General features: G+C 37.2%; 2 protein-coding genes across 2 annotated transcripts in view; one reads left to right on the plus strand and one right to left on the minus strand.

The window, feature by feature from the left end:
* LOC142348157 (serine palmitoyltransferase 1-like) overlaps positions 1-25,081 on the minus strand; it is a 467,259-nt gene that overhangs the window by 81,870 nt on the left and 360,308 nt on the right. The window lies entirely within an intron of this gene.
* LOC142348152 (uncharacterized) lies at positions 1,801-23,940 on the plus strand. The gene is made up of 10 exons (XM_075399363.1): positions 1,801-1,906; positions 1,986-2,196; positions 7,420-7,541; positions 7,632-7,716; positions 7,887-8,774; positions 14,827-14,985; positions 15,467-16,029; positions 16,465-16,953; positions 19,624-22,975; positions 23,284-23,940. The coding sequence occupies exons 1-10, from the start codon at positions 1,883-1,885 to the stop codon at positions 23,619-23,621; spliced, it is 6,231 nt and encodes a 2,076-aa protein (XP_075255478.1). The 5' UTR covers positions 1,801-1,882; the 3' UTR covers positions 23,622-23,940.

The raw sequence follows: 25,081 nt of genomic DNA on the forward strand, positions 1-25,081 counted from the left end.
AAAATATCGTTCTCATTCTACGATATTCCTGCTAGAGACTCTATGCTAACAAATTTTGACATGTGCAAATCAAAAATTCGAACCTTTTTTTGATATTAGGAACTTGATATTAGGAAAACAAGAAGACCAAATGGGTAACTTCCAGCATTTTTTGTCAAATCGGTTCAGGGATAATACATACGTTCCTTGTGGTGCTCAGGAACATCGAGAGACTACGAAAAATACCCATCTGCTTCGTCAAGTTCCTCGTCAAAATGTATCGGCCAATCTCACTATTAAACATTGACAGCAAAATACACGTAAAAACGTCTGTATGATGTCTTAAACGATCTTTTCACAAAATTTCTTACCATCCCTAAACACGGATTTGTTCGACGAAAGTCCAAATTCACAAAATGTTATCTTTTCTGCAAAAGTTTTACAAAGCGCTTGACGAAGATAGTAACAGTGAAATTGCTGCCTTCTATACTGACTTCTCCAAAGCCTATGATAAGGAGCCTCACTTTGATTTGCTATGCAAAGTAGCGTGTTCGGGTCGGAGGTTGCATCCTCGAGGTCTTATTCGACTACCTGACAAACTGGAAGCAATTTGCGAGAATGGAAAATGTCTGCTCGCAGATGGAAGCTGTTAGTAGTGGTGCACCTCAAGGATCCCTACTGGGGCCTTTGTTGTTTTGTTTATTCATTAACGATCTAACCTAGGCCGTTATTTTCAGTGAAACATATCTCTTTGCGGATGATCTACATTGAAATTCTACAAATAACCGCCTTCCAGCTCAAATTCAGAGAGACTTGCATTCCATCGAGAACTGGGTTAGCTCGAACAAGATGGAGTTTGCCTCGGACAAATATGGAAAATTCACACTCAGTGGCGATGATCACGACTTCAATCTCTTCGGTGTAGTGCTGAATAGTGAAAACAAAATTAGAGATTTAGGAATTCCTTTGACCCCAGACCTAAACGAACATTCACATCAAAAAACGGATAGCTACAGCAAACAGCGTGTTTTATTCACTCCGAAGAACCATTGCCTAGAATGTGAGCATGAGAATTAAAACATGCTTCGTCAGATCGCTGATACTGCCAATTCTCCTTTATGGCGTTCAATGCATGTATTTGTCACAGTCAAAGGTTTCCATCGTCGAAAATTTTCAAGAAAAAGTAGTGAATTGGATCTGTGGAACTGGCTCATACATTCAACAGATCAGAATGCTGAATATACTCCCGCTACCGATGTACATACAGTCGACAAACTTGTTGCTACTTTTACAGCTCTCAAACGATTCACAAAACGGCATCAAGCTACTATAAACAAAGGATATGTCATCACGATCGAATGAACTGTTCAAATTGCCAAAGACTAGGACAGGAAAAATGCGAAAAGAATTTGTCTACCGCACATCTCAACTGGCCAAAAAAGTAAACCACTTGATTGATTTCAGCTGATCGACTGGACTCAAGAAACGAATTATACAGCTCCTCTGAAATTTCGTGGAGACGAAATTCAACGAAAACAACACCTGCACCTGGCAGCTCGCATGCGACTCCCAAAACTGCAGAGAAAAGTGGACATATTACTAAACTCAATGCATGGGACAAATGCCCTTCAGTTTTGCTGTAAAGACTTTAAAACATCAACAACTAATGATAAATTTCAGGAGTTAGTGTTCAATGTCTCTGCAGATCTGGGAGAGGACCCGGGACCAGTCAATGTTGATTCATAGTGATTATCCTTTAATAGGAGTGGTTTTGCAGTTGTTTTCTGATTTTATCACACATAACGTGCTATTCTTGTTTTCAGATTCGAGAATGTGAAAAGCTACAGGCATTCAATCAAATACCTGTCAGTTATAAATATCTGAACTATGTGGTCTGCATAAAATGCCTAAATCGGATTTAATAACTGTAAGTCTACGCTTGTGAATGGAAGTTTAAGAAAGTAATAAAGTTTCTAAAAGCTAATCTAGATCTTTTTCGGATTTAGATTGTTGACAACACTGATGTCTGGAAGGCCATTGTTCGTGCTCTTGAGCACACAAGCGGTCAACACTCTGGTTGGGCTACCTCGAAGTTCATTGAAGATTATATCCTGTCTAACTGTGTAATACGACTGCCGGGCTGCAAACCAGGTGGCAATACCAGCATAGATGTGCGCAATAACTTGAGAAGATCTCTGAAAATTGCACTCGAAGAAGGTTGGTCGAGATTAGCCTTCTTTCTCTAATCATTTGCACTTCCCGTTTTAATCGTTTCGCGGAGTGCAAGTCTTATTTAATCCGCGTATATGGCTAGTAAATGTCAACATGGTAACGTAGAAAACGAGCGTGCTCACATTGTTTTGTTTTATCAAGTCAAAGACTCAATTGTATCAAATTTAAATAATCAGTTTCTTTCGAACGAAGTTTAAATAAAGGTCAATTAAAAGAAAGCCCCTCCTCTAAAAGGGTAGTCGGTCAACTCGGGGCGGTCAAGTCAACTCCTATGTATATTACAAATCCTGACAGTAGTCAACTGAAGCACCAAGAAAGATGGATAAATTAAAGCATCAGAATTATAATCAAGCTAGATAAGATAAATAGCAATCAAAATATAGTGTATAGTGATTTTGAATCAGGATTAGAAAAAAGAATGCAGAAACATTTTGATCAACAGCCAGCTGCCATTCCTTTACAATGGCTCCTATTGTCGCTTCTAGTGTAGGGCGCATGGAGCGTGCGCCACGGAGGCAAAGTATGGAGCTACTCAAAAGCGCGAAACCTGTTTTTGTCCTTATGTACGTAATCACGTCCGAATAAGAATCTTCTTTCTTATCGCTGATCCTGGAAGCCAACCTCTGTATGGCTTTTGATGCTGACGGACCATCTCCTCCTGTACATGAGAAGATTTACGGACAGAAGTTGACTTTCTGGACTTCGATTATCCTTTGCTCGTATTTCAGCTTCTTGATGGACTCGTGATATTTGTAGGAATCGGGTATGCTTCTTGGGCAACTCTTAGCATACGGATTTAACACTTTCACCTCAGAGAACGTTCTGCTGACACGTGAAATGACGAAGCCATTTGCTCTGATATCTAGTCGAGCATTGTCATCAGTAGTGCTGCATCTATTTGCGAAGATTTCATCTTGCAAAGTCTGAAGACAGGGCTCTACTTCAACATCATCGCAGACCTCATTCAGCAGGTTGGCAGAGTCACGGATATCCCTGAGTCTGATGTGCGTATAGCCACCTTTTGGACAATGAAGAGCTTGCGCTACATTGAAAGTTTCTCCACATGCGCATGTTGATGGCAATTTTACGGGATCCCATCCATATCTAAGTGCGATTCCATCTCAACTCCCTTGGTTAAATCAAAAGGATATGATTTCAATGGAAGTGTTTAGCCAGCATGATGCTTCTTTTTCCTTGGCCTAGTCTAGAGAATAAGCCCCTTCTTCATTGTTGAGATCTCTGATTGCCAGGGTTTTTGCTCCAGCCCATTCCTGCTTTTCTGTTCTGATTTTCGGAAGGATTTGTTTTTGATGAAACTCTGCATCTAAAGCGTTATGTTTCTGTAACAATCACATATCCGAATAGATCTTTCATATTCGTTTGCCCTGTCTTCAGTTAGAAGAATGCTTAAGCCACCGTCTTTCACCGGAAGAGAGGAAACCTTCCGGTATTTTTCATTGTAAGAGGGATGGTTCAATATTGAAGGGATAAGATTTGTCAATTATTTTTTGTAAATGAGTTGTACACATTCTGAGGAGACACTTTACTATGTTTGGCGAGTTTCTTAAGCATGTTAGAATAGTTCATTGACTTTACTTTCATAAAATCGTAGCAGCTGTTGCCAAGCCAATAACTGAACCCAGAACACGATGACCTTCAATAACATCAGCATCCAATCCCGAAAAATTTTTGTCCGAATTCTGAACAAACTGCGGTTTTGTAACGAGATGACATATAATGACAATATATCCAAATGCACCGCCATGTTCATTGTGCTTATCTAGCACGATTCGTAGTGATTCAAGGCTACAGGCCATATTATCTTCAATTGCGTACCATTTATGGGTCAAGTTTTAATCTCGAAGCATGTCGATGAGAGGAAGTGTATCCAATCCGTACATTTCCATGGCTATTGGGTCACCTTGTCTTGTTTCTTCATGAGACTTAATTACTCTTTTATCAATGAAAAGGTCCGATGGGGTCTTATAAGAGCTTCTGACTGTTGTATAAATTGAGGGACATAGCTTTTTGATGTGTTTTAGAGCCATATCGCTATTCAAGCTATTAAACGCGTTCCTGGCATCCATCAAAAGGATCGCTTCAGCACGGTCGTCAAGAAAGCATCTGCGGGGTGTATAGATAGCATGTTGGACGACACTTTTTTGTCCAAGGCATATCTCTACGTTTCCCCCAACTAGTTGGAGATTTCGTTTAAAGCACTTCACTATACTCCACCTATAATTCATCTTAAGACCTCGCCAATGCCAATTGGTCGTACCCCCGGGCATTTATTGAGAGCAATCAGATGACAAGCGTTATAGGAATTCAATAAAATTAGTTCTTCGATGGCAATTCTGATTGCATGTTTGCACACTGTTTTGCAGAGTTTGATTGGGGAGGATTTGTATGATGTCAAAAGTCGTGTCCATTCCCCTGCATCAAGAACAAATGGGACATGGCTGCCGCTTGCCTTCGGAGCCAATAATTTTTTAAAAAATAGGATGAAACGGCAAATCCCGAATTTTTACATCAGTTACTACGTTTTTTGGGTCAGATTTCTGACTATTTGGCCGCTTTTCCTGTAAAAGATCGACTACGGTGCAATATTGTCCTTTGATAATCAGTTTATCGGTTGGACACCGCCCTTTGCATCATCTGAAAGACGTCTTAAAGCATTACGAGACTTCATTTGTTTGTCAAAGACTTTTTGAATTCATCCACTTTTCGTTTTCGATTTATTTTCCTTTAACGCTGCTGAAATGCCTTTGCTTCAAAGAACAAATGGTCGAATTTGCATCTGATCTACAGGTGGAGGTTTTTGCGATTCAATCATCCTGTTCACTTTTGGATCTTGCCAGAAGCAAATGCGGCATTATCATTGTGCAAATCATAGCGCAATCAGTCTGCAGCCCATCTTCAAGCGTCTTAGTGAGGATGATGTTCATAACATCGGCAATTTTGAAACCTACTTTATTTTTGCTATTGGTAAAGAGGATTGATTTACAATGAACTTTTTGATTGTAGATTTTCCGTAGAGTTTTTATCTGTTCGTCTTGAAAATTTCGTTTTGCGGTAGTCTGTCTTATTATTACTCGAACAGGGAGGGGAGTATTTGCTGATTGTAGTTATTTATCGATAATTTGGTTGGTGTATTTGGTTTTTTGTATGTGGTATATTGCGAAAAGGAAATTCAGCACGTGGAAATTTTAATTGTTTAGGTCAAATCGCTGAGCAAAGTTGAGGAGTAGAGAGTGCTTTCGTTTCATGGTGCAGTTTTGCGTGCAAAATTAATTGCTCAAATGTGGCATCTCAATTTTTTTTCCAAAATGGTTGTTCTACAAGGCTGCATTATAAGCTGTCGATGTGTATTTTGGACGTTTTGATCCTTTTTGGTTGTTAGTACGCGTTCGGTTAGCAATTTTCTGGTTTTTAACTATTATGGTTTTTTGGCGCGTCTTAAAAACTTTTCAAGTTTTCGCTACCCTAACTGAATTGAGCACAAGCTTTTTGTAATACTTTTTAGTTAGATGGATCCCTGTTTATTACAAAATTGACTGCCAGAAAAAAATTGACTGTTTTTTGTCAGATTTGTTTAATATTCTCCCAATTTCTTCAAGTTCATCAGTTTTTTGGCCTTTAGTATGTCTCTACTTTCGATAGAAATAATTTTTGCCTTTTGTTAATAGCCGCAAAGTGATAGCTGGGGCTATTGTTGGCCTTCAATTAGATTTTTTTTTGACAAATCAAAGTATTTGAATTGTATTGGGGCGGTGTTTTTTTTTCAAGATCTGTTCCCATATTTTCATGGATTTGAAGTTAAATTGGAGTGAAGATTTTGGTCACACTTAAACAGGAGGTGGAGCGAAAGAAAAATTTTGCTTTAATTTTAGAGTGGGCGCTTTCTCGCAAGTTTTTTTTTTGTTTAGATGTGGCATTTTGACATCGATTTTTGCTGTTCTTTTCAATTTTATTTGATTTTTTTATGAAAATTCACAGAATTGTGTCAAGATTGAAGACTTGTCCTGTTACATTTTTTGTTTGTCATCATGATTTTTGTTGGGACCATATGACGTCGCAGCCACCGCAATTCCCTTTTTTGTTTTCAGTTTTGACCGAAATGCGTGCGTGACGTGACGTGTTTTTCATTCTTAGTTGAGCTGGACTTTTGTTTCCCTTAATCTCAGCATTTAATGAAAAGAAATTTGTTTTTGAGACAGCAAATCTACAAAGCTATTGCGGCTATTTTATGGCAACCTTCCAGCTATGTTGTTTAGTTGCTGGTTGATTAATTGAAAAAAGGTAAATTGAAAACATTGAAATTTGATCAAATTGTATTTCTAATAATGTTTTTTTTCCAGTTTTATTGATATTCAGTATCTGATTGAGATCGTTATTTAGGTCGTAAAGAAAACAGTTTTTAGCTGAAGTTGAGCATTGGGTGTTTTACTCAGAAAGTGTAGAGAAATAAAATTCTATGCTAGGTTGTGGTTGTAACAAGTTTTTATCTCAGTGATATTTTTTATGTTTGCGAAGACTAAATGCGAATTTCGGAGTAATGTTTGTAGAAAAAGCTTTGGTCAAATTAAAAGAAATTCAGAAAATATATTTTCACAAAATTGGGCCATTTTTGTAGAATTAAAGATGAATGGCCAAGATGTCATTCAAAATATAATTTTACAATCATGTTTTTCAATCTGATAGAAATATGCCATCCTATGTGCTGATTTTCATTTAGAAACTTGTAATTTGCCAGTTAGCGTGGTGAGCTTCCTACTTCAAGACGCTTCCTAAATTCTTCGGGCTATGTTTTTGAATCAAAAATTTTTTACCGTTATGTTCTGGAATATTCTTACGCTCGCTTGAGGAATTTATCTTTTCATTAAATGTAGTGGGGTAAACTGGTAAGACAGGAGGGCGTCAGGTGTTTCGTAGCTCTCTTTGAGCCGTCGTAGGATCTTTTACCAAAGCTACTGAGGAAACTCAGGTGTGAAAGGCAATTTCGATAGGTCACATCACCTTTAGCACCTCCCGAATGTCTCACTTTTCTGTCCTTCTCTGGAAGCTTCAGCTCGCCATAAACTAAAATCGACCCCCTGTCTCTCGAGATTAATTCTCCCGACGGTTTTAAATCAAATTACTGAATGTCATCGTCACTAACAAGTTTCAAACAAATTTATCAGCATGTGTTAAGCGTTTGCATTTCTCTAGGTGCTCTTGAGAAGCGAGGAAATCGGTACAAATTGACAGAGTTCGCCCGCAATTATGTCCCTCCTGCGAGGGAGAGTAACAAACGCAAGTCCTTCCTCCCGCAAAACCTACCTGATGTTGCAGTGAGTATTTTTCAATATTATTCATTTTGACTTTTATACATTTCATGTCAGTTCTCAAACATTCTACATTTTGTAAATAATATTTTTCAGCCCCGGAAAATTCATCTTTGTACAATTTGTGAGAAATCTGGAGTAGCCAAGAACTTCATCACTTGCTCGCAATGCAACTGTTCAGGTAAAACGCTGTGATATTTTCAAAAGTAATGCGGTTGTTCGAATTGATATTATTGCCATCAGGAATTCAGCCAGTAGTGGTGTTTTCTCAGTTTAGCATCGATTGCTAGATCTAATACTCAAATTATTTATAAAACTTTGAGCGATGAAATTGTAAACGTATGTTTTCAGCACATGTTGTTTGTCTGCATTACTCGCCGGAGTTGATTGACCTTCTAGTTAAAAACGAAGAGCTATCATGGACTTGTTGGGACTGCAAAACATGCGCAGACTGTGGAATGCCATCGTATTACAATCCAAGTCCACTTTTAACATCGCAATCAAGTATCTGCTCGTCGCCTTATATAGCGTGTAGCAACTGCGATTTGCTCTACCATCTAAGATGCCTTCCAACAAAATCAGGGAATGGGGCGAAAGATCGCAATAACAAGCGGTTTATTAATTGGACGTGCGATAAGTGCAATGACAATATCAAAAATGGCGTCTTCTTAGATCTGAACTATTTACGTAGTCAGCAAAATCTAGCAAATAACTCACAGATCAGTCCCTCGACAACTAATAGACTAGTTAGCCAATATTCGACATCTTTGCTCAAGTCTAATACTCCGGAGTATTTGACAAGTCATTCTGAAGAGGACTCCAATTCTTCACATCCCTCTGTTGATCAGGTATCCCTTCCGAAATCGGGTTCCCTTTTGAAGAAAGTGAAAGGTGCTGACGATTTGAAGCCATCAAAGCCGAAAGAACTGGTGGATGGATTGACTTCCTTCTTTGTTCCATCAGCCGGAAGCAGACGCACAACCATGAAAACGGAGAAAAGCTTCCTGTCTATGCAAAAACGATGGGGATCACAATGGACAGCCAACAATCTGAAGAGAAAGTACGTTAAGAATGCAATAAATAACCGGAATATCAGATCTCACCGCGGAGCATTGAGTCAGATCAAGAGAAGAACTGGCGTTAATGGTCTAATTGATGGATTGTCTCATCTTTACCGTGTGGAGAAACCACCTCCATCGGCGTTGAGAATCCCACCGAAATCCTTCAAAGAGTTACTAAGTAAGTTTCCCTGGTCAGTGAAATGCCTACTCAACACTCTGCGTTGATTCGGAAGTGTATATATTTGTTCCTACCCCCAATGAAATGGGCTAAGGAACCTTATACCAGCCCTACTTTTTTCTTAGACCAATTTTGTCCGACCGAGTTCTTTTGTGGAAAGATACAAAAATGGTTTCATTGAAAAACTCTGGAAAACCGAATCGATTGTTAAGGAAATTTTTTAAATCTTTTGGCTTCTCGAAAAAAAACGGGCTCATGCAGAAACAGGCTATTATTTAGGCGCTCTCCTTTTTACAATCCAAGAATTGGATTGTAGTGGTGCTCTGTCTTACAATCCAAAGGATTTCGATTGTATTGGTGTGCTATCTTTTTTAAGACCTGTGCACGCTTTTTTCGGCTTTTTCACGTCAGTGAGAACTTAATTTTAGTGGTAATTTTAGTTGCGCGAAAATTAGAGTAGGTTAAAGTGGAGTCAGAAATTAATGTTTGAACAAAATTTCGGTTTTTGAGAAGTTTTTTTTCCACGTGCGTCAATTTGACTTCTTTTCCTTAAATGCTTTTAGTATGATACATATGTGTTCTAATTGCGCCTAGTTGAAATCGCTAGAATTCATCAAGTGGCAGCTGAAACTTTTTATGACCTGAACACTTTTTTTGTCAAAGAACATAAAAGAATAGTTGATTCTGCCCACATTCAAAAATTATTTCTGTTGTCTTATAACTTAGTATCATCAATGACAGGTCTCATTGGTTGATAATGAGACGCAAAAGAACCTATTTAATAGTCCGAGTTAATATCTTATTAATTTTCATGACTTTGACACTACTTTTTCTGAAAAATTATTAATTAATTTTTATGTTTTTGTTGTACTTTTGTGATTTTGTCGTATTCTTTATTCTCATTAATAACAGGCCTCATAGGTTGATAATGAGGCCTCATAGGTTGTTAACTTTGTTATCTTATATCTCTGTCCCATTATTGACCGTTTTAATTGGTTTCCGAAAAAGCTTTTTTTTAAAATCGTTTCAATTCATTGCTATTACTTTTTTTGACTTATACGCGCAGCTTTTTTTATACGCTTACTTTTTTTAACAACTAATAATGAATTTTTGAGTTTTGCTAGTATTTATTGATCTTATTGGTGTGTTATCATTTAACCTCATTAATGACAGGTTTCATTGGTTGATAATGAGAAACAAAAGATTTTAATTATTGACATGAGTTCTTAGGAGTCGTTTTTTTAAATTTTGACCGATAGGTGATGTCAAACTAATTGTTCTAATTGGACATCTAACACGGCTTATTTTTTGTCAGGTCAAAGCTAAATCAATTCTTTGGATTGTAATTCAGGACTTGTCCTGCTATGTATTTTGTTTTAGATGTTTTCACACCTTTTTTCATGACTTTGAGATCTCTTCGGTATAAACCGGCAAAGGTCAAGTTTCGTTAGAGCCCTTAGCCGCTTCTAGTATTCCTTCAAGTGCTTAGAGTGGTGAAGCTTCAGGTAAGACCGTAATTCAAGGTTGAAAGGTCATTTTTAAGAGTTGTTGATCCCAAAGTGTTGCAATTTTTCGCTTTTTTTTTGACGCGATACATTTTTGACCATTTTATGAGCTATTTGTTGTGGTACTCCAAACATAACACGCAAATTGATACTAATTTTTACTGTTTTTTGAAAGTTTGTCTTTTTTCGAGGTTTGTCAGCCCAAGGTATCAAAGAAACTCCTCTAAGGTTTGATATTAGGTTACTGCTTAGTTTCTAGAAATTGAATGGTTTTAAATGTTTTAACATCACGGTTTTTAGCAATTTTTATAAAACTTCTAGGGTTTTAATAGGTTACGGAAAAATTAACCTATTAAAACCTTAGAAGTTATAAACCCTAAAAGTGATTTTCTAGGCCAGGAAACCTCTTCTAGGGTTTAATAATAGGTTATGGAAAAATTTTATTTGGCCTCAGAATGGTTTTTTAACACAACACAAATTTCAACAATTTTTGATAAAATTTGCCATTGTCAAGTTTGTTTTGAAAATTTCGGTCAGTTTTTAGGTTTTTATAGCTTCAGGGGAAACGGAACCTCCTGTAAAGTTTGATAATAGGTTACTGCATAGTTTCTAGGGATAGTGGAGTGGTTTTCAAGATTTTAATTTTACGATTTTTAGTAATTTTTAAAGATTTGCAATTTTTAAAAAAATTTCTGATAAATTAGTTTTCCTTTCACCAGTGGCCAGAGACCTGCCGTTAGGGTTTGCTAGTTTGTTACTGCATAGTTTTTAGTGGTAATGAAATAGTTTTCAATTTTTTAATGTCTCAAAATTTACTTTTCTTTAACTTGCTATTTTGAGTTTTTTTGTGTTTGAGTTTTTTTTGTTCTTGTGGCACCTGGGGCCAAGGTACATCCTCCAGATTTTGATAATAAGTTACTGCATAGTTGCTAGGGCTAATGGAACGGTTATCAATTTTCAACTAACTCGAGTTTTAGCAATACTGGATAGTCCCCTGAGACAATTAATTGTTTCTGAAACTATTTTTAACACGAATTTTAGCAAGATTTTGTTAAATTTAGCAATAAAATTTTTTTCTCCTTTCCTGAGTTTAACGATCAATACTGTCCGACAAAATTTTTTAAGTCCTAAAGATGGGTTACGTAACAGAACTCCGAGATAAGAAATAGATCTCAACATTTTCTCTGCGAATTTTAGAAACTTTCAAACTTTGCAATTTTCAGTTTCTTAAGCAGTTCTCATATTTATCGAGTGTATCTACCTTTAGTGGCAAATAAATCTTTTTCAAGGCTTGTGCTTGAGGTAATGAGTACATTGAATTTTATCATGTTTGACCTTCAGGGTAAAAGGTTCGAGAGTTTTAGCAAAGATTATTTTCTTGAGGTTGTTTTATTATTTTAATTTCTGAACTTTGGAGATTTGGTCTTTTTCACTGGGATTGTTAATTGATCTGCTAGTCAGGTAATTCTCAGTTTTTTTTTCATTCTTTTCTTTGGGTTGTGTTTCAGGAGTGTTTCAGGACTTGTCCTGCCTTTTTTTTAATTCTCTTTACCTTTTGATTACGTTTTTCGTTTTATATAAGTCACTTTCTTAACAATTGACTTCTGACTTATTTCACTCACCGTTTCGACTGCCTGGATTTTAAGTTCTTTCTTGCATTGAATTAGGCAATATAGTGAATACGGTCAAAGTTAAAAGAGCAAAATCAAAGATCAAAAGAAACAGGATAAGCATATAAAGTCCTGTCATTAAGTCAGTGCATTAGGTTATGAAAGTTCATGAAAGCGATTGCTAGCGGGCATTAGGTTTATGCTTAATAGCGTTCAGTTTAAAAGCTGAATCAAGTGTTATAGTCAGTGAATCTAACCGTTTATGCAGAATTTATCAACAAATAAGAACAATTTGACACATAGAAAAATTCTGTAATTTCTATCTCTTAGCTTTTTTCTGTTTCAATCCCAATGTGCGTCAAGCGGGTCAACGGCGGCTATTTTCCGACAATTTAACGGGTTTTTTTTATGCTTTCTGTAGGAAGCACGTTTATCTATCACATATTCCAGACTGTATGGTTTTTGTGCAAGATATTTTTCCTGTCTGTTTTTAAGGTGTTTGTATTTGTAATGCTCACTTAGACAGAAAAACAGTCGTAAGTTTTGTTATTTTTTGTGTTTTTCGACTATCAGGGATCAATGTAAGTTTTTGGATTCAGTGTGGAGTTTAGGACAGATTTAGGCAGCGAAAATTTTGTTTTGAAGATATTAGTTTCAAAAGCGTTAACTACTTGCTATAAATTTTCGCTTATTTTGAAAAAGATTTGCCGTTTTTCCCTGTTTGTCTACTATGTCCAACCAGCTTTCTGCTAAACTGCAAGTTAGTTTGTTTATGGTAGTTTTGCTATGAATGAATTGGTTTTGAGGTACTAAATAGGCAAAACATTTAGACGAAATAGAAATTATTTCCTCATTTTTTCAATTTTTCCCGAAATTTTGTCAGAATTTTTTTTAATAAAATGCAATTTTCTTTTTAAAAAACGCCATTCACTATTATTTCGGAAACCATTATAATCAGAGTGCATGTTTTCCTGAAAGTTTATCTTTTTCCAAGTGTTTAAAGTGGTGTAAACATAATTAACAAGTGGAGTAAAAGTGTTTATTCCACTGAAATAGGCATACGCATAGCTTTGATGACAACTTCAACTATTTGATAATCATTCAGCCGATCTTTAGTTTAATTTCTACAAACGGTTTCATTGTGAAATTGCATTTGACAAAAACAGCTTCGAAAACTATATGCCTAAGCTTACTAAAGAAATTGCAATGCTCGATAAACAATTGCGTAGTTTTCGGTAAATATTGAAGATTTGTCTTCACAAATTTTGGTTTCCTGATTCTTTCTAAGCATCTTCTTTTCATTTTTAATTAATTTATTTTCATTTAATTGATTTAATTGCCGTGTTGTGAATTAATTGGCAGCATAGGGCTATTCGGGTTAGACTGCAAATCATTTGATCGCTGTTGCCTTTTTTTTATTTGATAACCGTTGCCGTTTAGCTTACTACAGTCATTCTAGAGACAGGCAGATTTTCAATATAGTATACAGCTGTTCGTCAGCAATCCCATAAATTAGAGTTCCGTTTGTAAATTGAAAATATTAACGTTGAGGCAGAAATTAAATTTTTGTTATTTGAATTATATACATTGATTAATGGCCGATGTCAGCCTCTGAACATCTAGTTTTTATGAGCTCTCCTTTTTTATAGTTCAAATAATTTGACTTGTATTGGGGCGCTGTCTTTTTTAAGATCTGTTAACACGTTGTGATTATCTTTGAAGTCAAATAGGAGTAATGATTTCGGTCACGCTGAAACATGAAGTGGAGCGAAAAAGCGAGTGCTTTTCCGGTGTTAAGTTTATGAACTAATTTTAAAGTAGAGTGAGAAACAGGTTGTTGAACGAAAATTCGCTATCTCGATTGTGGCAATCTGATTTCCTTTTTTTTGAAAATTTTGGAACGGGTTTTTCTGGTGATTTTTCGAATCCTTTCCTGTCATTTCCAGGTGTAGTCTTTTGTTTAGTCAAAAAAACTCTTTGAATTGGAGTTCAGGACTTGTACTGATGTTTTTTATCCGTTTTAACTTTTATACATGTTTTGTTTCATTTTACAGAAGTCGCGACTTTTAAGTCTGACTCTGTTTCACTCACTGTTTCAAATGAATGAGTATTGAATCTTTCAGTTATTGAATTACGCAATGTGATTACGGTCACGGTCAAAAGAGCAAAACTAAATAAACGGGATAAACTGATGAAGCCTAGTCATAGTCATATTGCATTAGATTATGAAAGTTCTTTAGAGCTTGCAGTTTTGAACCTGGATTTAGTATAATTCTGATATCTAACTGATACCACCTAAATTAGAGCACTTTTTGACACTAGTATTCAAATTTTGTCATTTTTTTAAAATTTTCTCGAACGAAGTTTGAAGCAATTATTTAATACATTTGTTTCTTTTTTGTGCAAAATTTTTTCTCGACCGTTGCCTTCTAGAGCATCCTTTCAATTTCACTTCTCTTGGACTTTCTCACTCTTGACTTGATTTTTGCGGGACCTAAATAGCTGTTATTCAGAAATGAAGTCTGTTGCTAAAACAAAACCGAGTGTGAGAATGGGTACAACAAGGCACTGATAGGTGAGTGGATATTGCTTCAGTCTGGTACGCAGGAGGACAGGTATTCGAACCCCTCCCTGGTCGGTAATTTTCTGGGCCCTTAGAAATGGCTACAGCCTCCTGTCAATTAATTTGCCCGGCTTTGGCTTTCGTTCGAGAGCAATTTGTCCGACGTTAGTCAGTTTGTTTCTGCATCAATCCCGATTTGCGTCAAGTGGGTCAATGGCGGATGTTTTCTGGTAATTTGTCGGCTATGTTTATCATGCGAGTCTCCTTTTTTGTATTCATCTTCGGAAAAGTATTTATGTAAAATATTTCACTTATGGGAGAAATGCCAGTCTATCTGTAAAAGATTGTTGGAAATTATTTTGCCTTAAATTTAGGTCGAAAACGCAATGACATTGTGAAGACAAACGTGGTGACGACTACCCGATCATTTAGAAAGGTGAAGCCCAAGAACTTGGATTTTCCGCTTCCTCCACTGGTGGCTGCGCCTCCAGTTACCACCAATGAGGACAGCGTAACCATGTCTGAAATATCAGGTGAGATGGTTGGGTGAAAATCTCGAAAAACTTCGGAATGAACTTCAAGCCCCACCTAATGACAGAAATGGTGATACGGAATTTCGATGTAGCAAAAGACTTTTGGGTGTTTTTTTTTCAACTGAAATCAATCAGTCGTCCGTAAATGGCTTTGAAAACAATTAACCTTATATCTATTGGACTAATAGTTGCCCTTAATAACGTCCTTAATTTTTAGCGCTGAAGCTAACCACTCGCCAGTGCTGCTTAAGCTAGGGCTGTGGGTTTAAAAGAATGATCGTATAGACCCAACGATGTACCAGGCAATTCTTTTTTGAAAAAGATAACCCCGGCAAGTCCAATCGATGAGCTATTGGACGCCGAAAGTGTCAAAAACTTTGATATTTTCTGTCTCATTAAAACGATTTTCAAAATCTTGATCAATTTTTGTGTTTAAATTCAATTTGCGCTGAATGATACCTCATTATAATTTTTTTAATAGATACGTCCCACTCATCTCAGCAGCAAGAAGAAAAGGCTCGAGTTGTAACAGAGCAGCAGTTGAAGTCAATCCCAGTCCCCAAAAACCTTCCTCCTGGCTGCTCAGTTGATGATTGGAGTCTGCTCAAAAAGGCCGAAATCGAGAGTGAGATTGGCCTTACTCGAATCGACAATCCTAATATCCGATGCCCGGGTGTGATCGAATTTTCCCAGTGTGAAATAACAACATGGTATTCTTCGCCATACCCTCAGGAGTACAGACTACAGAGACTGTTTCTCTGTGAAATGTGTTTGCAGTATGTAAAATCACGTCAAACATTACTTGGTCATATGCGGAAGTGTGCGAATCGGTGTCCACCTGGGCGTGAAATTTATCGACAGAACAATTTGTCAATATTTGAGGTCGACGGGAATCAAGCGAAGTTGTATTGTCAGAATATCTGCTTGCTGGCCAAGCTCTTCCTAGACCATAAGACCTTATATTATGATGTGGAACCTTTCCTCTTTTACGTTCTGGCTGTTGACAACGAGCGAGGCTGCCACTTTGTGGGCTACTTCTCAAAGGTGAGAGATCGACAAAATCTTTTGGCTCAAATTTTTGGAAAATTGATCAGAATAATAACAAAACGCATTTAAACATCACTAAATTGTTTGATTTCCTAGCATTGCCAGGTTGCATATCAATATGTAGTAGCCGTCTAAAAATACTTTTCACGTTGACGTATGGATTTTTCATTTTTGGACATAATTCATTTTTAATTGCTCTCAAACAAAGTTTGCAGCAATTATTTTAGTCTTTTAGTCTTGTGATTTTCGTATTACTCATTTCTCTTCCGACCGACAAATTTCGTGATTTTTTGTATTGAGAATCGAGATCACCCATTGAAGATATGCTCCTTAAGCTTATGCTAGCTCCTACGAAAAATAACCCCTTGCATGTCGTTTGAGAACAGTTGGGCGGTTTTGGTGGGTTATGTTAACTCTATCCGGGTTTTTCAGGAGAAGTATTGTCAACAAAAGTACAATCTCAGCTGCATCATGGTATTACCATCATATCAAAAGAAGGGCTACGGAAAGATGCTCATTGATTTCTCATACCTTCTAAGCAGGGCAGAAAACCAGCTCGGAAGCCCCGAGAAACCCTTGAGCGACCTTGGACGCATAAGCTACTATTGTTACTGGAAAAGTGTAATCAGTAAAATTTTGGACAGACACTTCACACGAGCCGAAGAGATCAAAATTAGAGATTTGTGCAATTTGACCGGAATGAGTGCTTGCGATGTCGCGGCTGCACTGATGAAGCTTGGCTACGTGTCAACGACTCAGCCAGAAAACACAATGGACGTTCCCCAAATTTGCATTGAGGTCAGCAAGTGGCAACAGGATGACTTAAGGGTGAAGGAGTCGAGGGGACCTAGCATTGAGCTGGACGAAGAGAAATTGAAATGGAGTCCCAGAATGAGGTCTCGATCTCCTAGTCCCTTTAAAGTGAGTGCATATTTATCATTTATACTTTTTCCCAGGCTATATTTCGAGGAATATGCTGGTGCCATTAATTTTGTTTTGAATAGTTGGTGAAATTTTGTTTTGAACCACGCTCAGTTTCTAAATTGACTTATTAATAGCCGCCCTCATCTTCTCAGCAGGCTATTATTGCGCTCCTATTTTTTACAATCCAAGAATTGGATTGTATTGGTGCTCTGTCTTTTTATTTTTGTAAGATGTTTTCACACCTTTTCATGACTTTGAGCTTTCAAAACGGGATAAACAGGTAAAGCTCAGTGGGCATCAAGTTTCATTAGAGGCCCTTAACCGCGTTTAGTAGTCCTTCAAGTGCTTAGAGTGGTGAGGCTAATGGGAAGGCCGTAATTCAAGGTTAAAAGGTCATTTTTAGGCGTTTTTGAGCCTAAAATGTTACAAATTTTTGCAATTTTTTGTCATTTTTTGCCAATTTTTTGTTGGACCAGTCTGAAATTGAGCTTTGTGAAGTTTGATAATGGTGTTTGGCATTCGGTTATTACGTTTTATGACCATTTTAAGAGCTAAATCTGTTGGTACTCCAAACATAAACACCCAAATTTATACAAATTTTCAACAAGTTTTTCAAGGTTTTGAAAATTTTTGTCCTATTTTGAGGTTTTTCTTTCCCTGGTGTCAAGATGCCTCCTCTTGGGTTAAATAATAGGTTATTGCACAATTTCTAGTGATAATGGAATGGTTTTCAACATTTTAACATCACAAATTTTAGCAATCTTTTGATAGAACTTGCAATTTTTTTTCAAGTTTTGAAAATTCTTGACAATTTTTAGGTTTCTCTATTCTCAACGGCCAAAGAATCTCCTATCGGTTTTGATAATAGTTTACTGCATAGTTTTATTGGTAAGGAGGAATGTGTTTGGAGATTTTAATATTTCGAATTTAACGATTTTTTGAATGAAAAATTGCATTTTTTTCTGAATTATGTAATTTTAGTATTTTTTCCTCACTGGCCAGGAAACCTCCTCTAGGGTTTGCAAGTATGGTACTGCATAGTTTCTAGTGGCAATAAAATGGTTGTCCAGTTTTTAATATCATAAATTTTAGCAGTTTTTTAAAATATACTTGCAAGTTTTTAAGTTTTTTTGAAAATGTTTTGAATTTTTTTTGAGTTTTCCCTGCTCCAGGTGCCCAGGAGCCTCCTCCAGCGTTTGTTAACAAGTTACTGCATAGTTGCGAGAGGTATTGGAATGGTTATCAATACATTAATAACAAGATTTTCAGCAATATCTTGATAAAATTTTAAAAAATTTTTTAATTTTTTTTGAAAATTATCATGTTACAAATTTGTGGATCTTCATGAGCCAGTGAAACTGTTCAAGGCTTGCAATAGGGACAATGGATAGTCTTTGGAGACAATGAAAGGGTTCTGAAGATAATAATATAACGATTTTAGCAAGTTTTTGTTAAAATTTTTGATTTTTCAAAAATGTTTTGAATTTTTTTGTAATTTTTTGAGTTACGAGCTTTACTGGCCCACGAAGCTTTTCTATGTCTTGCAGATGGGTTACATGACAGAACTCTGGAGATAAAAAATTGGTTTTGAACTTTTTTCCTGCAATATTTAGATACTTTCTTTTAATTTTGCTTTTCTCGTTTTTTTTTTTTTGAAGCATTTGTCATCTCTCGAGTTAATATACATTTAGTGGCAATATAATTCAATATGCAATATAATGATAATTTTGAATTGTGTGATTTATGGCCTTCAAGTTAAAAGCTTCGAGAGTTTTAGCAATGGTTATTTTTTTGTTTAGTTTGTTTGATTCTTTTAGGTTCTCAACATTTGAGATTGTCTTTTTGGCTGGGATTGCTCAATTGATCTTCTGGTCAGGTACATTAGGTCTGTTTTTATTCAATTCTTTGAATTGTAATTCAGGACTTGTCCTGCTATGTTTTTTGCTTCGTCGAACTTTTTTTCGCTTTACCATTTTGCCGCTTTTTCGACATTTTGCGTGAAATCTTTTTAACTTCTGTAGGCTAGTTTCTCTCTTCTCTCATTCTGCTAAAAGTGAATTTGAACATCAGTTGCTCAGCAAAGCAATTCAAAATGAACAGAGTCAGTATAAAAAATTGAAGTCAGGAATAGAAACGGGATAAACCCATAAAGCCCAATTTTAGATGCCCGCTATTTGAACGTCGTGCCTATAAGTCTTAGTTACCATCTCTTATGCTCATTGGTGTTGATAGTAGCCCCTGTAGCCTCTCTCTAAGAAACAGAAGTATGTTCAACTACGAAATGCCATCAAAATAAATCGGACTTAAAACATTTGCTTGTACAAAAATCTTTTTTTTTTTTCAATATCTTCTATTCGTTCAGTCCCAATCATGCTTATTGGAATCAACGGCGGCTATTTTCCGGCAATCTGCCGGGTATGTTGTAGAATTTCAAGACTAGATATCCATGCTGCAAAGCAATTTCGGCCCGGGAATCGGAAATGAGTTGGCTCATTTGTTTCAAATATGAAATATTTGCTCAGTGATGGCGAGTGCCGTTTTGCTATCTTAAGTATAATTAATAAAGACGTAAGGACGTGAACTGTGGCGTTTTTGCCTTATATTTAAGAACTAAACCATGCAAAAATTTGGTTAGAGCTTTTGTATGATTCATTGATTGTTTTTCAGCGCCTAAGCTCACCATCAGGTCCAGGATCATCCGAGGAATCAGATAGTGAACATGAAGACACTAAAAAACTTCGAGGCAGAAAACTGATTAAAACAAAACCGAAGGCTAATGATAAAACTAAATTGGCAGAGGAGCGATCTACAAGCTCTGAAAGTGGCTCTCTTGCCTCTCTGGTCGAGCGAAGGAAAACGCTAACAACCAAAATGGAAATTCCTGATACTCCGCATGTTAGTAAATTAGTTACTGCGGAAAAAGTAGCGATCGAACGTTCGCCTAAATCAGATCTTGAAATTATGGAAGATCGGCAGTCTAAGCTACGAAGATTTAATCTTTCGATGACACCACAAAGCAGTCCTGAATTGAGGTCGAAAACCCCTTCTAAAATACCATCTTCCTGCAAAGGTTCAGCAAACATCAAATCGGAGGTTGCCACAGTTTCGCCTCTTGCAGTGAGCGAAATTTCTGAAAAAACGTCTGAAGGAAAGAAAGCTAAAAATTGCAATGAAAATCAAACTCCGGAAAAAAGATCTGGCAGTTTGCTAATAACTTTACCAAATTTCAAAATTACGGGAAGTTCAGGGAAAAACAAATCCTCGCCATCAAACAGCAAAATTGAAAAGTCACCTTTGGTTGACAATCGAACAACTCCATTACCAACTAATCGAGTCACTCGATCAGATACTACAGTCGTAAACCAAAATGCAATTATCAATGAGGCGAGTGTCAGTAACCGGGGAGCCAAAAATTCGCCAAAAAGCGAGCTAATCAAAAAGTTACCAAAACCTCCCGAGAATAAATTAATAGCATCCTGCGTGACGCGCTCGGAGGCCAGTAAAAATTCAAAAATTCATCAAAATGGAATTGCTGCAAATGATTTGAAACGCAAAAGATGCTCAACTGACTCAAGTAAAGACAGCATGACTGAAAAAAGTCCGCTGCATAAAAAAGACAAATTGACGAGGCGAGCGGAACAAGATGAAGGAAGCAGCCGGGCCTCCAGAGGTTCTAAAAGTTTTGGAGCTTTGAAAGTTCCTTCAGCTATCAAACAGCTGCAAAAGAAGAATAAAATGGGTACTAGCTTAGCCCGTTTGCCATCTTTAAAGAATTATAAGATTCCGAAAAATAATGCAAATAAAGATGTTTCAGCGCAAATTGATGAAAATCAACTGAACGGGGATTTTGCAGACGAGTCAGAACTTGATGAAGATGAAAAGTCCCCCAGTCCAAAAATTGTCACTAGAAATTCGTCAAAGTCTCCTGATAAATCCAAAAGCGAAACAGCGCATACTAATACAAATGGGCACAGCGCAAGTTTGAACCTCCGCTCTGGTAATGGTGGAAGCTCTCCTAAAAAGGAATTACCTGATAGAACCACAATTTATCCTCTGAGAAAGGTAAACAATCACGACTCGACAACTATTTGCCCAGTTATAAATGCGGCTGGAATTAATAACAACAATAATATTAGCGTAGAATTAAGTTCCCCCGAACGAGCGAAGCACAAAGGACTTCTAGATGGATTTTTTGCATGTGACTCCACCGTTTCTTCAGATGGCGAATTAGCAGTGCAACTGAGGTCGAATCCACCTTCGAGTGACATTGCCTCATTCAATGTCGAGGAATCGGTCATGGTGTTTGAACATCACACGAGGAATCCCGAGATTAATACAGAATTCCACAAGTCTGACACTAAAGTGTCAACCACCTCAAATTGGCGAGACGTGCCTATGTTCAATATAAACCAAGCAGAAATCGACGCCACTGCTGGTTGTCCGCAGGTTTTCGCCGAAGATGATTCTGCTATCTTGCCCGACTCTACAACACCTGATGTCGAGATGATAATTTCGAACAAAACGAAGCGAACGGAGTCATTATCTGACGAAGTTCCATCTCCAAAACAGCCGAAAATCTCCGACTCACCTGAATGTATCATTGATCGAAATCAAACGCAAAATGATTGTGCAATTGAAATTGGAAGGGTTTCTGAATCAAAACGTGAAACCCTCGGTAAGGATGAGAAAGCGAGTACTGAAACTGGAAGTTCTACATCAAATGATTTCGACACTAAGAGCACCGAATATATACAATTGCATGGAGCTAATTTGAATAGTGTTGATGGAGCTGTCCGCCTAGAAGACGAATCGAAAGACTGCAAAAATGTCTCGAAGAGCGGAGAAACTGAAAAAGATTGGAGAACTCCAAAACAGGAACCTGAATTAGATTCTGACTTTTGTAATGCTACCAACTCTCAGTTAAATGTTAAAATTGAACAGGATACAGGAGATTGCTCTGATATGCAATCCCAGCGGAGTCCAAATTTGGAGTCGTCGAATCCGATTTCGCCGAGAACTGAATGTAGCAAATGCTCCTCCGATGAAGATAAAAGCATTGAAGTTATTGAGATTGAGCTCAGTGAACCTGATAATGATGAAGACGATGAGTGTCAGGTAGTTAATGTTGATCACCCCGATAAAATAGATGGGAAGAAAAATAATAAATCTGAATATATCGACCAGGACGATAATGAGAATAGCAAGAGTGCGTCACAAGAGATGATGGGAACTTATCTAGACGAATCGCAAGAATCTAACTTAGATTTAGGTAGCAGTCAAATATCATTAGAAACGGAGCTGTCCTTATTTCTCTTAGAACAGGAACATCTAAAGATTTCAGAACGGTTAAAAGAATCCTCATCAAAAAGTGGAATTAATAGTTTCAATCGTACTGGAACTGATATAAGCCCTAAGCTTCCAAATGAAGACTCAAATTCTCCAACGCAAAGATCTTCTGAGATCGAAACAGCAACCCGTAATCCCAAAACAGAACATCTTTCTATCAATGTTGGAAACTCCATTAATCAAGACTCAAATGCAGGTAACGTTTTCTTGGATTCATTTGATGTGTTAAACATTCATCCGAGCAGAACGCAAGCCAACACTAGCAATTATTCGCCACAGCCTGGCAGATTTGCAGAAGATCGTAAAATAGCGGAATCTACACGATTTAACCAAACCTTGGATCTAAAGGAAAATTTTGAGTCCAATAGATACGAAAGACCAGTAGCGACACGTCCCTCCAGTTTCTTGGTTTCGCCTATAAATGTTGGTGAGCAAAATCCCGGGAACTCTTGGCGGAGAAATAGTTTTAGCAACAGTTTAATCTCCCCGCATCGAACGCTAGGTTCATGCAACGGTTCGAGATCTTTTTCGCCCTCTACTCAGTCGCGCGCTGGTGATGGCATGGTGGCTCGTCAATTGATGTCGGATCCCAAGGTGGGTGGAAACGAAGAGTCAGTGGATAGCTGGAAAGATCGATCTTGGACTAGCAAATCTCATGATCAACTCAATCAGGGTTAGTGCTTCAAAATTTTTGTCGATGAATTGATTCCCATGGTGGAGTATGGAAATTAATGATTGATAGTTGACCTTGATGAAGTGGTAAGATTACGAGGTAAACGAAGCATGCGTTTCGAAAAGTTCACACTACTTAACCATTGAGGAGCATCTAGGTGGTTTGTGTGAGTTTGTCGAATAAGCTGAAATTTCAATATTCGACTTTAGCTTTTTAACTTTGAATCAAGCTTCTATTTCAGGAGCTCGCCATGCGTTTGTGCAAGTATTGAAATGATCCTTGCTTAGACAATTTTATGTGTCTTCTAGGTCCGGTAATGATCCCCTTATCACGGCTTCCAGGTCCCGCGCCAATTTCACCAAGGGCAACCCCGGCTAACAGCCTCCCTGCGTCGCCTGCAGAATCGTCCTCCTCCAATTCTTCAGCACCGCGACGGAAGAAACTTGATCGGCGTCAGTTCAGAAGTCCAACTACGCCAATTCAGGAGTCTTCAGTTTATGAGCCGTCTACCCCTCGATCAGCAAGATCTGAAAGTCCAAGGAGTCGCAATCAAGATAGTCCTGATGTGAATCTTTCATATAGGAACTATTCAAACCATCATAATCATCAGTCAAATAATTACGAAAGATGCGATCGAAATTGGTGATGATATCAAATAAGAAACTTCAAAACTGATTGCCATAAGTGTTCCCGCTATCTAAACTCCGAGATGTATGTTAAGCTATATTAATGCATAACCATATTGGTTTTGTGTCTGTTCGAGGATGCGCTGTCGCTGTTTCTCCAATATTTTAAGTTACTTAACCTCCTTTTGCTGTAATTTCTCAGTCTGTCTAATTTGTAGTTTTATTATGCTCTGTACTTTTTCCTCATCCACTGCGTGTTACGCCAATAACTTTTATTTTGTTCCCCTCGGTTTTTTTTTGAAATTGACTATGATTCAATTGACTATGATTACATTACGATAGTTTTTAAGACTCGTAACTGAGAACTAATAGTCGTTCATTGGTATTTCGCCAGTGACAGTTGTTTCAGTGAAGAAGAAATTAGTAGATTAATGCGGTCTCTTTTAATTAGATATGATAACCCAATTTTGTTGATGTGGTGATAAGGTTAACTACCACCATGTAATCTGCCGCTCCAATATTAATTGATCTCAAACAAAGTATGTAGCAATTATTAGTCCTGGTCTCTTTATGCAGTTTTTTTGCTGGGCTCACCGGTTGTTTGAGAGCAATTCGCCCGACGCTATTGGGGTACGTTATTTATAGCGCTGTCAACCTATTATTTAGGCGCTCTCCTTTTAAATTTTTTTTTCGTTTTAATTAAAGTCACTACTTGCACATATGAGTACTGATTTACCGCACTCAGTTTTTCAACTGAAGAGATTTTAGAATTCATTCAGCAATATTACGCAAATTTTTGCAAGGCCAAAAAGCGAAATCAGAAGAAACTAAACAAAGCGCGGCGTCGAGACTTAATGTTTAAAGACTTCATTTCAAAGGTATTTGGGATTCTTTCTACACGTTAACGAGAATACGCTGAAGGCCAAAATGCAAAAAATCGAGAGCAATGAGATAAACCAATAAAACTTATACCTAATGGTTGAAATTTGTGTTTTTAGTTAATAAAGTATATATTTATTATTTGTATCGAGCTTATTGTCGTCAAATTAAGGGGTTGATTTCACACCGTCTTTATAAAATCTAATGAAACTGCGGACCAAATAAACATTTTTTAAACTTAGAAAAAAATCTCCCTCGTCAATTTTGCCCTTCATCTTTCAATCTCGACATAGATCGGTGGGGTCACCGGTTGCTTTTCCTTCGGTAATCTGTCTACTATGTTGTTAAGGTTTCTTCTTTTCATTCATGCAAACAAATTGGCTGAAGATAATTGAATATCTCACTCGGGTTCCTTTTGTCTAGGAGCGATCTATTGCTTAAAACAATGCATTTAATCGCTCCCATTAGAGTAGCTCGCGTTATAGTTTCATAAGGTCTTAGTTTGGTTGATGCAACTAAATAAATTTTGATTGTCCTTTCCTTAACTAATTAATTGCTCTCAAACGAGGTTTAGCAATTATATTAGTCCTGTTGGTCTTTT

Source organism: Convolutriloba macropyga, chromosome 10, assembly GCF_964194025.1.
Source record: "Convolutriloba macropyga chromosome 10, txConMacr16.3, whole genome shotgun sequence".
In the NCBI taxonomy this organism is placed as follows: Eukaryota; Metazoa; Xenacoelomorpha; order Acoela; family Convolutidae; genus Convolutriloba; species Convolutriloba macropyga.

Excerpts from the sequence above, each read along its gene's own strand:
- LOC142348152 (XM_075399363.1), top strand. The coding sequence starts at position 1,883 with ATGCCTAAATCGGATTTAATAACT. Across the intron at positions 1,907-1,985 it reads CTAAATCGGATTTAATAACT|ATTGTTGACAACACTGATGT; the intron begins GTAAGTCTACGC and ends TTTCGGATTTAG. Across the intron at positions 7,717-7,886 it reads CTCGCAATGCAACTGTTCAG|CACATGTTGTTTGTCTGCAT; the intron begins GTAAAACGCTGT and ends GTATGTTTTCAG.